General features: G+C 38.4%; 1 protein-coding gene across 5 annotated transcripts in view; it reads left to right on the forward strand.

The window, feature by feature from the left end:
• Positions 1-14,363, forward strand: part of ARHGAP28 (Rho GTPase activating protein 28) — a 183,281-nt gene that overhangs the window by 130,971 nt on the left and 37,947 nt on the right. For all 5 annotated transcript variants that reach the window (XM_032293339.1, XM_032293341.1, XM_032293338.1 and 2 more), the window contains 4 exons: positions 7,292-7,376; positions 9,706-9,848; positions 12,195-12,360; positions 12,469-12,560. In XM_032293339.1, the coding sequence (XP_032149230.1) occupies positions 7,292-7,376; positions 9,706-9,848; positions 12,195-12,360; positions 12,469-12,560 (486 nt within the window). The remainder of the gene's footprint in view (positions 1-7,291; positions 7,377-9,705; positions 9,849-12,194; positions 12,361-12,468; positions 12,561-14,363) is intronic.

A 14,363-nucleotide genomic window follows, 5' to 3' on the forward strand; every position in this document is an offset into this window, starting at 1 on the left:
CGACTCCCCACTCAGTGTCTCTGAGCAGGTGCTCTGCAGGGAGTGATATGATGGACCCTCCAAGAAGACAGTGAGAGACCCCATTAGGTGAGGCAGTGGTTTTCCAGCGGCAGGTTGATGGAAGCCAGCAGTGAGCACAATAGCCTCTCAGATGGAGCTGGCACGTTCAAAGATTGTGCTGGGGCAGTTGTTTCTCAGTTCCTATCCATTTCCAGAAGCAAGTTAGTTGGTGACATCTGCATGCATGACACATTCCTAGAAATCCCTCCTGCTTAGGAACATAATGCTGTTAGCCCTGTATAAATTAGTGCTGCTGTTGTGTCTTTAGATTTTTGTTTATAGTATCGTTTTGTTTTGTTGCTCAGTGATCATGCAAGAGGAATAAAATAATGTGGATGACTTTTATCATTGGTTAACTTACTGATAGCTCTGTAGGTTATAGCATAAATAGGCTGAGGGATGTCCACAATATCTGACACACTGACTGTAAATCAGCTGTTACTTTCCCATTCAAGACCAGGCACTGGAGTGCAAATGAGTGAGAGTGTCTCTATTTTAGACATCATCTCAAATTCACCCCACTTAATAATGAAAACAAAGTCTGGTGACTGTTGGAATAAGGAGTGACCTACAGTAGATCTTACACAGTTGTGCTTTTCCCTTGTGACTGGGGACTCGTGCTCTGAGGACTTGCCCAGGATCCTTTATCTTCCACCGCAGTTTGTGGCATCCATGTCCCTTAGAGTCGCACCTGCATGCCACCCTCAACTCTGCCTAACTTCTCCCCTCTTCATGCCCATCTCTGAGACCTGTGAATTTCATCATGTAAAGGCTTGTAAAATCTTTCTGCTCTTCTGTCTTAGTAAAGAAACTCATTGTCATCTTCTGTACTGCCGAAGTAGCCTCCTAAGTGATCTCCAGACTTCAGGTTTATTCCCTTCAAATCCATCCCTCCCACAAGTCACTGATTTAAAATACAAGTTGCTTAAACCCTGCGGTGGTTCTCCAACACTTTCTAGTTAACATGGAAGCTCCTGACATGGTCGGACCCCAAGTCTGCCTCTCTAGCTGGCTTTAACACCCCCCGCATTTTGTACAAGCGGCAACACAGGACTGCGTGTGGTTCCACGCACACACCAGCAGAACTAGAAGGAGGATGATTGTATGATTAAGTTGCCAAGGAAGAGGATGGCAGGCATGCCTTCCTTTCTAGGTGTTTCCATGGCAGTTCCATGGCCACAGTTTTAGTTCTGTTAAGACTGCTGGTCAGGTTTTTCTATTTCTTTATTCTTCGCTGCTAACTTCTTCACATCGTTGGTTCATTCAGTCATTTACTCAGCAAATTCTTACTGAGCACATGTCGTCTACAAATAAGCTTCTTGCAAGTTTGAGGGCATAAGAGAAAGAAAATGTTCTTGTGTGGCAGTTATAGAGCTGTCCAGGGTAAGTTAGTCACCCAGATTTTGTTTTCATTTTCATTTTGTTTTTTTCTGAAGGCAAACTGAATGCCAGTAATGACATAAATACAAGTTTCAGCAGTATTGGGTCTAAAAAATATCTCACTGGTACTGGCCTTCAACTTATGTTGGATTGTTTGTTACTCAGAGTATCTTTATTTAGAAAATTTAAACAACATGGTTATTTGCTCGAGTGGCTCACAGATCCCGAGCGAGTGCTTTGGTAACTACATTCTGAGTCCTGTGCTTTTTGGTTATAAGGAAGCACAGTCACTCCGTTTCCCAGCCTCTTATAGATGGAGGGATATCCAGTAATCAAGTGAAGAGGGGGCCAGGGCCTCAGGGGTCCTGTCTGTGATGCCTGTAAAAATAAACCCATCCAGCCAGGCTGACTTCCCAGGGGGGCAATTTACTGTCATCCCCAAGATTTCGGGGGCCCCAACAACTTGGCCTACTGGAATGTATGTTGTAAAATGGTATAAAGAAGGTAACCTAAATTTATCTTTTCCAAAAGATAGCCATGACCAAGCTGTGTCTTTCCCCCAGTCTTTCATCTTTTCTGCATGTTTGAAATGCCAACTTTGTGATAAGTAAAACTGCCAGGTTTGCAGATGTTTGTCTCTATGCTATGTTTTCGAAATCTGATAGGGTAAGTTCCCTCCCATCAAAGTCTGCATTGAAATTTCCTTTTGCCCTTCTTAGAAATTTTTTCTTCCAGATGAATGTACAAAAAGGCTATGACTACCCCACCAAAAATCTTCTTATGGCCTTATTAGGAATTTCATTAAATTTAAAGATTAATGGAGAGAGAATTCACATCTTAAAACACTGAGTCTTTCCATTGAGGCATAATAATTGTGTCTTTCTATTTTTCTATCCTTCAGTGAGGTTTTATAATTTATTCCTTTAAGTCTTACATGCATTTTCGCACATGCTAGTTTGCACTGGTATTTTAAATTGTATAGTTTTTGATGACATATTCTAACTTGTTTTGCAGATATAGCAGGAAAGGTTTTTGTTTCTTAAAACAGTGTCTCCCTTAACTTCCTTCCTGAAGCTTTTTTACTTCTAAAAATTTTTCATTTAATGTTATAATTTTCCCTCAGAAATCATCTGCATATGCTGAATATTTTGACTCAATATGTAAAATAATTATTCATCTCATTTTTTTCCCTGTGTGAGAGGACTGACCACCATCACTTATAACACTGATTAATAATTATGAGAATCCTTTGATAAGTTCTTGATTTTTCTTATGAATTCTTCTAACGTTTCGTCATTAAGGAGAATATTTATTCTAGGGTTCTGAGCCTCATAATTGCTTTAATCAGGAATGGAGTTTGAATTATATCAAATGATTGTCCAACATCTCTTAAGATTAATGTATTGTTTTCCTTCTTTAATCAATTACTGTAGGAAATTACACTGATAGGTTTTTCTTATATTGAACTATAATTATATTTCATTTCTTGTCTGAACCCAACTTACCATATTGTTATTCTTTTATTAAACTATAGAATTTGATTCGCTACTATTTTAGCATTTTAACCACTATTCTAGTAAATGGGATTAGTCCATATATATAATTTATTAAAATTTGTTTACCAGGGTTATGCTAATCTTTGTACAAATATGTTGAAAACTCTGGATATTTTTCAGTATCTCGGAGCCATTTATTGAACTATGATGTAAACATGTAATATATAAATCTACACATATTTATCATTTATATATATTTTTGATATATTTAATAATTTGTTCATGAAACCTCCAAAGCCTGGTATCATTATAGATGTAAAGCTTTGTTTAATTTTTTAATGGATATAATTTAAGGGTTAGATTATTTTCTGTCCCAATTTGTATGAATTTTGTCTTAGCAAGATATACAATTTATTTTGAATTTCAAGATATGTTGTTATAAATTTATTTTTTTTGTGTGTGTATATATATATATGTACAAACACAAACATTTATTAACATTATAATTTTTAAATTATCTGTGATGGTAAATACTGTTCACTTTTTGTTTCTAAAATTTGTCTTATATCTTAATCAGACTGTAAATAGTTGCCCATATCAGCAATATATTTTAAATTCATAAACTTTATTATTGATTTATTTACTCATTTATTTATTTATTTTTGAGAGAACATCTTGCTCTGTCACCCAGGCTAGAGTGCAGTGGCGTGATCATGGCTCACTGCAGCCTTGAACAAGTGGGCTCAAGCTGTCTGCCTATTTCAGCCTCCCGAGTAACTGGGATCACAGGTGTGCACCACCATGCCCAACTATTTTTTTTTTTACTAGAGATGAGGTCTTTCTATGTTGCCCAGGCTGAGCTTTGTTTTTTAGAGCAGTTTTAGGTTCACAGCAAAATTGAGTGGAAAAGTACAGCAATTTCCCACATACCCCCATTCTCATGCATGCCTAATCTTTCCAGCAGCAATATTTTTAAAGAAATAACTAACTTTATTTAATTGTGCCTATTTTTTCCTATTGCAGTAATTTATTCAAACCTTATTTTTTTTACATTCTTAGCTCTACTTGGATAATTTTTTCTCGTCTCTTAGAGTATGAAGATATTTCACTTAATTTTAGTCATTTGCATTAAAGTTAAGAATCTCTGAGTAATACTTTGGCTATTCTCATGGATATTTGGTATTTAATATTCTCATTGTCTTGATATTTATGTTATAATTTCAGATGTGAATTACATTTTAATTCAAGATATCATCAGAATACCTTTCAATTCATGTTGAATAGATTTTGCAAGTGTTATATCTTCTACTTTAAAATGGTATTGCGTATTTGTCAGGGAATGTGGCTTCCTTAAGTTGGTCTCTGGGGAATTCGACACAGTGTTTTCAAGTTGTAGATTTGTCCGTTCTGGTCTTGGTTGCAGCACAAGAAGACGAGAAGCCTTACTGTCTTTATTTAATCAAGCTCAGGTGGCTTTAGTACATGGAGTCATATAGCACAGAAACTCCAACCACGGGCAGGAATCAAACAGCCTGTCAGAGAGATCAGAAACACCTTCGGAGTCAATGAATTTTAAGTAGTGAACAGAGCATTGAGAATGTTTTGTATGGTGTTTATTGAATACGGAGGACATACCAGATAATGTTAGTCAAAGCCTAGTTTTAAGATAAAACTACAACAGATAGCACCAGGCTCCTACAATCTAAAATTTAACAACATAACCCCTCATACTCTGCTTTCCAATCCTAGATTGGTGTAACTAGGGCAGCAGAGAAACCTTCAGCAGAGGGAAAGCACCTGTCGTGATTGTGACCCATTTTGATTCTGTCACTTCCCTTAGCAGTAAAAGCCCTGATGAGAAACACGTGTGCTTGGGCACATTAGTGAAATGGTGTGCTCAGTTATGAACAAGCCAGGGAAGGTTGCCTTAAATGGGGGTTGCCTTTGTATTTAAAATACATTAAAATCACTAGTACAGGGCCAGGCGTGGTGGCTCATGCCTGTAATCCCAGCACTTTGGGAGGCTGAGGCGGGTGGATCACGAGGTCAAGAGATCGAGACCATTCTGGTCAACATGGTGAAACCCCATCTCTACTAAAAATACAAAAAATTAGCTGGGCATGGTGGTGTGTGCCTGTAATCCCAGCTACTCAGGAGGCTGAGGCAGGAGAATTGCCCGAACCCAGGAGGCGATGGTTGCGGTGAGCTGAGATCGCGCCATTGCACTCCAGCCTGAGTAACAAGAGCGAAACTCTGTCTCAAAAAAAAAAAAAAAAAAAAATCACTAGTACAAATAAAAAACGATGCTAGTCATAATATGATCCTTAATGAGGAATGGATGTTTTAAAATGATATACGTCAAGCATCTCGTTTCCTGCTAAACCTACATCCCAACTCAGGTACCATTTATTGGCTGCCACTGTTCCTTCATCTCCCCCATGAATCATTCTCTTGCTGTAACACAAAGATGAGAGTTTGTTTGTCTTGCTCTGTTCTGTTTCTAACCTCATAGGATTCTAAGTCTCAACTCCTTGACCTGGCTTTCGAAAACTTCCATAATTTGTACTGATTCTCCTGATGAATTTATTTCTTATGATTCTGTAATACCATGACATGACTCCTGGTACCCCAGTCTCTTCATTGTCCCTGGTGCTGAAATGCTTCAGATAGTTCCATGCCTGAAATTTCTGCTTCCATCTCTGTCTGGACTGAATGCTTCGCCTCTGCCTTTGGAAGTCCTGTTCATTATTCCTTAAGTTTCAGCTCAAGTCCAACCACCTCATCAGTGAGAACCTTCTGGATGGCACCTCTTCCCTCTAGATTGCTCTCCAATAACACTTGCAGTTGGTATTACGGAAATTAGCTCTTGACAGTGGCTTGTCTTTTCATAATGCTTCATAAGTGTTATTCTTTTCTCTTCATTGTTAAGTAGCTCAAGAGCAGGAATTATGACTCAAATTTCTGTTTCTCCCAAGAAAGTCCCACAACTATTTACATTACAAAGAGCAGGCACTCCTTCGGTAAAATTAACAGGCTTGAGGCCAGTTTAACTGGTAGAGAAAATTAAGAAAATGATATTCAGTAGGTTTAAGTATCCTAAACCATCAGTTTCAAGCCCTAAATAAATGAAAAAGTCTTATCAATTTTCAAGAGTCTTCTCTCCCATAGGTAAGTTATTTTAAAGTCTGAGAAAGCATTTCTTTGTTGGAAAACTTAAGGAAAGGGAAAGTTGTCCATATCTCTTTAAGGATTTGAGTGTGTGGGTAATCTTTATTCTATAGTGTTACTTGTGGAGCCACCAAAGATCAGCCAGACAATGAACCTACATGACCCTAGACCTTTTTTCAGTTTGTCATTCTTCCACCAGTTACAGTAATTGGGCATCTATGTTTTAATAATCGGACATCTATTCATATGCCATTTACACAATTATAATTGTATCAATTTTTTCAAATAAATGGGAATAAAAGGAGATCACGAGGCTCAGAATTCAGGACTCCTTTGTGCAACTTGTAGAACATAATAAAAGTTCTTTCATGAAGCAGGTGTTCAGTTATTGCTAAATAAATAAAAGAATTTAAAAAAACATAAGGCTCTGGGGGAAAACATTTTATGTGTGAATAGCATATAAAAGATTCTTGATGGCGTAGCAGATTTCACTATCACACATATTCACAGATAACTCTCATATTAAAATTTGTAGGATTTGCTTGTAAATGTTTTTGATAGGATTTGTGTATAAATTTTTACTGGTACCCATCCAGACCTAGGCAGTAGCTTGCTTCACAGGCCTTTACAAGAACAGATTCTCAACTTCTGATAATACTGCAGGGCAGTTCGGTGCTCTGGCAGGAATTCAATTTAAAAAGTACCAAATTAATTAAGAGGGGAAATTGAATTAGAAAAGATACTTAATATTTTGTTAGTTACTATCGCTCTGTATTTTGCTTTGAGGGGAATTGATATGTTAATGTTATATTAACATAATATAATTAATATAAATAAGGCCAAAATGCATGAAGATTAATTAACAAATGATATTATAATTATCAAATTATGTGACAGCAGGCATCATAATTTCTACCTCTTAGCAAAGGTATAAGCAGCAAACATTTGCGAGCTAAGAAAGCAGTTATGTGGACCTGACATTGTACCCTTTTGTGAAACCAGTGAAAGCTGCACACGTCTGAACTGAAAGCAGAAACAGGCAATCAGATGCAGGGCCTTTGCCAAATCAAGAATGGCTTTTTTGTGAAAATAACTCTTGTATACTGCAGAACATAAGTTAGACTGAAATGTGGGGTGGACTGTATTTATGGTAAAATGTTTTGTGTTCATCTTCCTTGGCTTGGCAGGCTCTACTTGAGACCATTCCGGACCTACCAGTTCATTCCAATGGATCACCGGAGCCTGGACAGCCAGTTCAGAATGCCATGAGTGGTGAGCCGCATGCCTCCCGTTGAACCTCAGCTGTGTCTCCTCGCTTTTGTTCTGGCACTCAGTACAGTTAGCAGTGAATTTCTAAAAGCAAAATAGAAGTGTGCTTTTCTCCCCATTGTGATTCTGTCACTTCCAACACTCACTCCTCCCACCCACCTCCAAACACTCCATTCTGTCATACAAGACAAAATTAATTGAGCCAGATTGGAAACAGAATCTTTTCCTCCTTCACGACCACCTCATCATTTAGAAACTCCTCACGTGGGTAGTGTCTTTGCTTTAAAGGCTCTTTCGCAAGTGATGTGGTCTGCTCCACCGTTTCAGGTAGGCCAGGAAGTAGGCACTTCTGAGGATCCCTAATTACTGCTCAGGCTGCCCCTGACAAGGCTGCCGGGGAGGCTTTTACCTGGACCTCTTCATTTGAGAGGTGAGCTCCCTAGAGGGGCTCAGTATGGAATCTTGGATCCTCCTGGTGGGAAATAGGCCCCCTTTTGGACATACTTTTGTGATTTCTCAGTTTTTTCCAAAATATGTGCATTCTTTTTGTAAGTAATGAAGCCTGTGCTTTTTTCAGCATTGGCTTCAAAAATCAAAGATGTTGAGGTGACGAAAGTGTTCTAAAATTGATCATTATGATGGTTGTACCACTCTGAATGTACTAAAAACCATTGGCAGGTATACTTTAAATGGGTGAATCGAATGACATGTGAAGTGTATCTCAGTAAAGCTGAGAAGAAAAAAATAAAAACAAAAATGAAGAGACTTGCTAGACAATAGTATTCTACATCATTCTATTGGTTGCCATACCGTGACTTAGTTGAAATCATGCCACTAAGAGCTAGCCATCTACGAGGAGTGGTCCTGTGGTTGGAGCATTGGCCTGTTTAATTGCTGCTCTCCAAAGAATCTCTTCATAGATCCTTAGGAAGTTAGAGTTCTATTTGTGTCTTCCTCTGTTTTGAATGCAAGCCCCTGTATAACAATTGAGCATCATAGCTCTCCCTTTGCCATTTTCTTCTTTTTTTTTTTTGAGACAGGTTCACTCTCATCACTCAGGCTGGAGTGCAGTGGTGCGATCTCAGCTCACTGCAACCTCTGCCTCCCAGGTTCAAGTGATTCTCCTGCCTGAGCCTCTCAAGTATTTGGAATTACAGGTGCCTGCTCCCACACCAGGCTAATTTTTGTATTTTTAGTAGAGATAGGGTTTCTCCATGTTGGCCAGGCTGGTCTCGAACTCCTGACCTCAGGTGATCTGCCTCCCTCAGCTTCCCAAAGTGCTGGGATTACAGGCATGAGCCCCAGCATCTGGCCTCCCTTTGCCATTTTCTAAGTTCTTGCTGCACTCATTTATTACTGTGTTTTCAATTAGCATCACCACTCAGAATTTTTATATCTGTTGACTTATAAATTTCCCCACCTAATTTTAATGTAAAATTAACTAAGTTTTCTTTATTCTGCCTTTTGTTCCTTTTGTTCCACTTGGTAGTCCTCTAGTCAGTGCCTACCGCAGAGGGCAAAAGAGAATGAGTTCATTTTATAATAAAATAATTATTCACTTTGCATATGAACAGTTTTGCCAGGCAGTGAAAGCAGATGACAAGCTGAACTCTTAATCAGAAATCAGGTTAGGATTGCTAAAATGATTTATGGATTCATTTGTTTTTGCTGATGAATCTTTTGTCTTAAATTTCAAATTAGCTTGAGAAAAGCATTTTTAAGGGGTACTACTTATAACACATTCAGCCTTTTTCTTAATGTATGTCATACAAAGTCAGGTAACCAATATTAAATAACAAATTCTAATTAATTCACCTAAACACATTTAGCTGTGAAATACAAATTGAATTTGAACAAACCTCAATAGGCAAATATTCTACAGGTGAGGGGAGAAACAAGAGGAGTAAAAGTAGAGAAGAATTCTAGCACATTCCACCCTTTCTTCCTCTCCTTTAAGCTTCTGGTTACCTGTAACAATGACATTGGGTCTAGATGAGCTTAATTTTAATATCATAAGAATATGTATAAATACCCTATTTTGGACTTCTTAAACTAATCCTCAGCAACTTTCATGAGACATACAAATCTAAAATTTGAAAAGTCAGATTAAATAGTTTGTTTGGGCAATGATGACAGACATATGTCCATACGGAGGTCTGTGATGCTACATTATTGTTTAACTGAACTCTTCGGGGCGAGTCTGCTGCTTTTTCTTGCATATAAACACTCTAACATGCTTGTGAGTTTACTTGTAAATATTTTGAATTTATTTTATAGCCAATAGTATTGATTGATTAAATGGCATATTAAATAGTCTCTATTTTATCTTTAGATGATGATTATCTGGTAAAGAACATTCCACCAGAGGCTGAAGAGCTGTCGTTTGAAGTCTCTTATTCAGAAATGGTTACAGAGGCTCTAAAAAGAAATAAACTTAAGAAATCAGAGATTAAGAAAGAAGACTATGTTTTAACTGTAAGCAAAACCTTTCATGATTATTCCAGAAACTGCCTGTGACTTCTTCATGGGACAAAACTAAGATTTCTCTTTAAATATCTCTGTATGTGCACAAGGGGTTTCGGGAGGCCAGGCATCAGTGTTCATATCGCCATTTGAGGTGTTATTTGGGCACCAATTGTTGTGCAGTGCACAGCCTGCCTGGCTGTCCCTGGCATTCCTGTGTTGAGGAAAAGTTGTGAGGCTGTGTGCATGAATACTACAGTACTTTACAAATGAAATAGGATTCTACCTGGCTTGTGTGCTTTCTTGCACTTGATATTCTTACTTTACTTATGCATCAGTGCAGACCCTAACTTTACACACTTCTGCCTCTATAAGCCACATATTCAGAAAAGGGCACTGCAAACAGTCACAGTTCTAAGAAGTGAGAGCTCATGGGTCAGACAACAAAAACATATCAAAACCAATTCAAGACATGTATTATTACACGATGGACAAAGATGGCTCCATACTTTGTTACCCTCAAAGTCTCTTTATTTACATCCAGAATGTTATATCTAGGAAGCCTGATAGAGATCTATGTTACGTTGGTCTATTTGCCATTCAACTACTGCATGTGAAAAAGTTTATCATGTGGAGTCCCGAATACTCTGTGCTGATCAGGGTCGGAGGCATGATGAGCAGGGCCCAGGCAGTTTCAGAGCTAAATAAATGAGTCATCCAGAAACAGACTTTTTGTACCAGGTAACTTTGAACATTCCCAAACTGCCATCCCATGACAGAGGAGAGGAAGAGGAAGAGAAGATCTCTAGGACTCACTGGATACCTTCTACGGGCCTGACACTGTACTAAGCACTCTGTTAATAATGTAAGGTAGACCCTCTTGATTTTACAGCTGAGGAAAGAGGCCCAGAGAAGCTAAGTAACATGTCCAAAGCCCACAGCTAGTGGGAAGCAGAAATAGGATTTGAAAGTAAATGTGTCCAACTTCACAACCCTTCCTGGTCCCCAAGCAATCTCCAGGTTAGACAGCAACTTATAGTGATCTAGGGAAAAGACAAGCCTACAGGACTCTGGTTTCACGGGGAGCCCCTCCTTATCTTAAAGAGAGGCAGCCAAGGGAGGATGCTGGCTCAGCATCTCCTAATCGAAGCCAGCTCCTTCTGAGGTTTGGCTATTCCCATGACGAACTTTGCATAGGATTTAGCACATAGTAGTTGCTCAATATGTAATTGCAATTTTTTGTTTATATTGTTGTTATGTGTTACCGTTACATGAGGACTTAGCCTCAGAAAGAAGGTAAACTAGCTAAGCATTTAATAGCACAAGGCATTCCTCAAACCACATCCTACATTTTATTTTTAAATATTTGGGGTTCCAAGGAGCAATTATTGAATGAGTAATGAATGAATGAGTAGATTGTTTGAATACCCCAAGGAAGCTTCAATGTAGGCAATTCTTATGGAAAATGTGAACTTAAAGCTTTATAATTTAAATGTAAGTGTTTGTAATTTAACCTGTGGGATTTTTTTATTTACTTTGGCACTTTTTCAATACTACTCTTTCTGAGGGCAAAGTGAACCCGTGGATATTATATAAGAACAATCTTTTGCTTCTAAAAGGTCTTGCTGCTTACATTCTTCACGGTATTTCTGGATTGTTAAGGATTTGCTGCTGCTGTTGTTTTAGTGTCATTTGTTTCTTAGCGTGAAAATAGAGAATGCGTCATTATCTCTGTGTTCAAAATGATAGTAGAATTATTTGCACTTTCCCTGGATTTTGCTTTAAGAATTTGGAACCATTTAAATTTGATTTTTATGGTAGAATAACTGTTGTCTCAGCAAGCAGGTGTAATCATTTACACTGGGAGATTACTAAGAGTCTCTTAAGTGTGCAGTATGAGATAGATAAACCCTGATTTAAAGACTGACTTTCCAAGAAGAAAAAAAAAAAAACATACGTTTAGAGCTCTCCTGGGATATACCTAAGTGTATTGCCTGGTATGTGTGTGTCACATGTAATTCCAGTTAAGGGCTATGGTGTGTGCATTCCATGTGGTGCCTGACATGTATATTGCTTGACAGTATCGGGTGTTCCTTATAAAGAAGGCAGTTTCCACAGTTGCAATAGCAATGTTATCATATGCTTTAGACTACTGTTTTGCTTCTAATTAGCATAGCAGTGATCTGCAAATGGTCTGAATCACATATTCAGATTTCCAGGATGCAGCATGCTCCTTAGAGATGTTTTGCAAATAACATGTTCTGCTGCATAGATTTAGAGTGTCCAGGTGGCATTTGAGTGAAGGTATAATAATTTTCCTTTGCCATAAAAAATAAATATCTTCACTGCGTGTTTTAGAAATTCATTGTTCAGAAAACCAGATTTGGCTTAACGGAAGCAGGAGATCTGTCTGCTGAAGACATGAAGAAAATCCGCCATCTCTCTCTGATTGAATTGACAGCCTTTCTTGATGCCTTTGGAATTCAACTGAAAAGAAACAAAACAGAGAAAGTTAAAGGACGAGGTAACTAACAAGACTGATTGCTTCCGGCTTTAACACTTTGACACAGTGGAATAAGATAGTGCTTTGCTGATTCTTTTTCATTTCCCCCTTTACTGTCTCACCATGAAGACAGTGGGATTTTTGGAGTTCCGCTTGCAGTCCTCCTGGACAGTGATCGAAAGAAAGACCCTGGAGTGAAAGTTCCCCTGGTGTTACAAAAAGTGAGTAGCAGGCAAATGAAAGGAGATTCACAGAGCCTCGCGCTTATGGTTTGGTACTTTGTAAATACACAGATACATTTTCTTTTAGATTTAAAGACACTAATGCCTTCTTAGGACTCAGGCCCCTGGTGATTTTCAGCTTTATTCCATGTACCACACAACGACCCACAGTGCCTGGACTGTGGTGATGGACACAGATACTCTGACCCAGGGCACAGTTACATTTTTTCCAGTATTTTTTCAAATGTTATTTGTGCATATGAATGTGTTTGTGTGTGTATTTATTTGATTATTCTGTCTAGATAAAGTTGAACATTAATTATTAACGATGCATATATAAATAGAAAAGTATTTTCTGAAATATAGGCTGGGTTTTAAACATATGTATATGTGTAGTCATTTTATCAATTTTCCAAACAAAGTTTAATAAAGTCTAAAAACCAGCATGTTCTGGTCACTTTCCGTTGTGACTGGGCAGACAGGATACATTTAGACAAACAGCATGATTTTGTGGAAGGGGTTTTGGAAATGATATTATCTGAACTGTAAAATGCTGATATCTCTGTGACTATTGTTGCGGAATACCCGATTTGCTTTTAAGTAGTGCTGTTTTATAGCCAACAATTTACACCGGTTTTTACCTGAGTGTGCATTTATTCCACAGTGACATCCAGTGGCACAATTAAAATCCCTAGTCCCTAACACAAATCTAGTTGAATTTTAACTCAAGTTTTTAAATGATATTTTAAAATATTGTCTAAAGAAACACATACCTACCTGACACTGACAATTGTACATCATTTGTTGAGCTTCCTATATTTTACTACCAGTGCCTCAAATGGAGATACTTCTCAAGTCAGGTGACTGGCTGGAGATAGGAGCTGGGAGGATGGCACCCAGATGGCCAGAGGATACAGGCAGCACCTTTGTGCACAGGGGCCCTCTGTGGGTGACTTCCGTAGGCAGGGCTGTGTCGGTGCTGTCCATGAAGTATCATGTCTAGTTAGCACGGAGCAGCCCAAGGAGGCTGGTGTTACCATCGCCCTTTTACTGATGAGGCAGCTGAGGACTCGGAGAGTGAGATAACTTACGCAAGACACACAGTCAGCAAGAGATGGAGGGGGAAGAGGAGCACAGCATATAGCAAAGTTCAGAGTCCATGGTGACTCTGAGATGTTCTTTCCTTCACTGAGTTAAAATCAGAATTTTCTTTGCCCTGTATGTAAAAGATAGAGTTTGAAATATTCATCAAAATCAAAGACAGACATTTCAGGACATAAGTTTACAATACTGTGTAAGTACAAGAATTTAGCATAGAACTTAGCACTTAGAAAGTACTTAATAAATGCTAAACTAGATCTGGATTTCTATCATGTTAGCAGCATGTTAGCTGTAGTACTACTGGATGTTAAGTGTTCCTCGTTATGACACCTCAAGATACTGTTCTCCCACTCCTACAAGAGAGGCTTTTCTTACAGACGTGGTTCTTCTTCCTAAATCTATTTATCTTCATACCTAAAAGAATTACCTTAGTTCCAGGCACCATCCACCGTCATTTCTTGAAAGGAAAATAGCAGAGATGTTGGATCCCCTTCTTACTGGGCAAGCTTGGCCAAGCTATTATCCATTCCAGAGATGCACTATGATCTGCTTTCTTATAGTGAATTGAACTGTTTCACTTAGTCTCCTCAGCAGTAGAATAGGGGTAATGATCCCACCTGCTTCATAGGTAATGATCCTACCTACTTCATAGGGTTATTGTGATGATTAAATGAGTTAATGGAGGTAAAGGACTGAGAATAG

The sequence above is a fragment of the Sapajus apella genome, unplaced genomic scaffold, assembly GCF_009761245.1.
Source record: "Sapajus apella isolate SASKATOON/1434 unplaced genomic scaffold, GSC_monkey_1.0 scaffold29, whole genome shotgun sequence".
NCBI classification, from domain to species: Eukaryota; Metazoa; Chordata; class Mammalia; order Primates; family Cebidae; genus Sapajus; species Sapajus apella.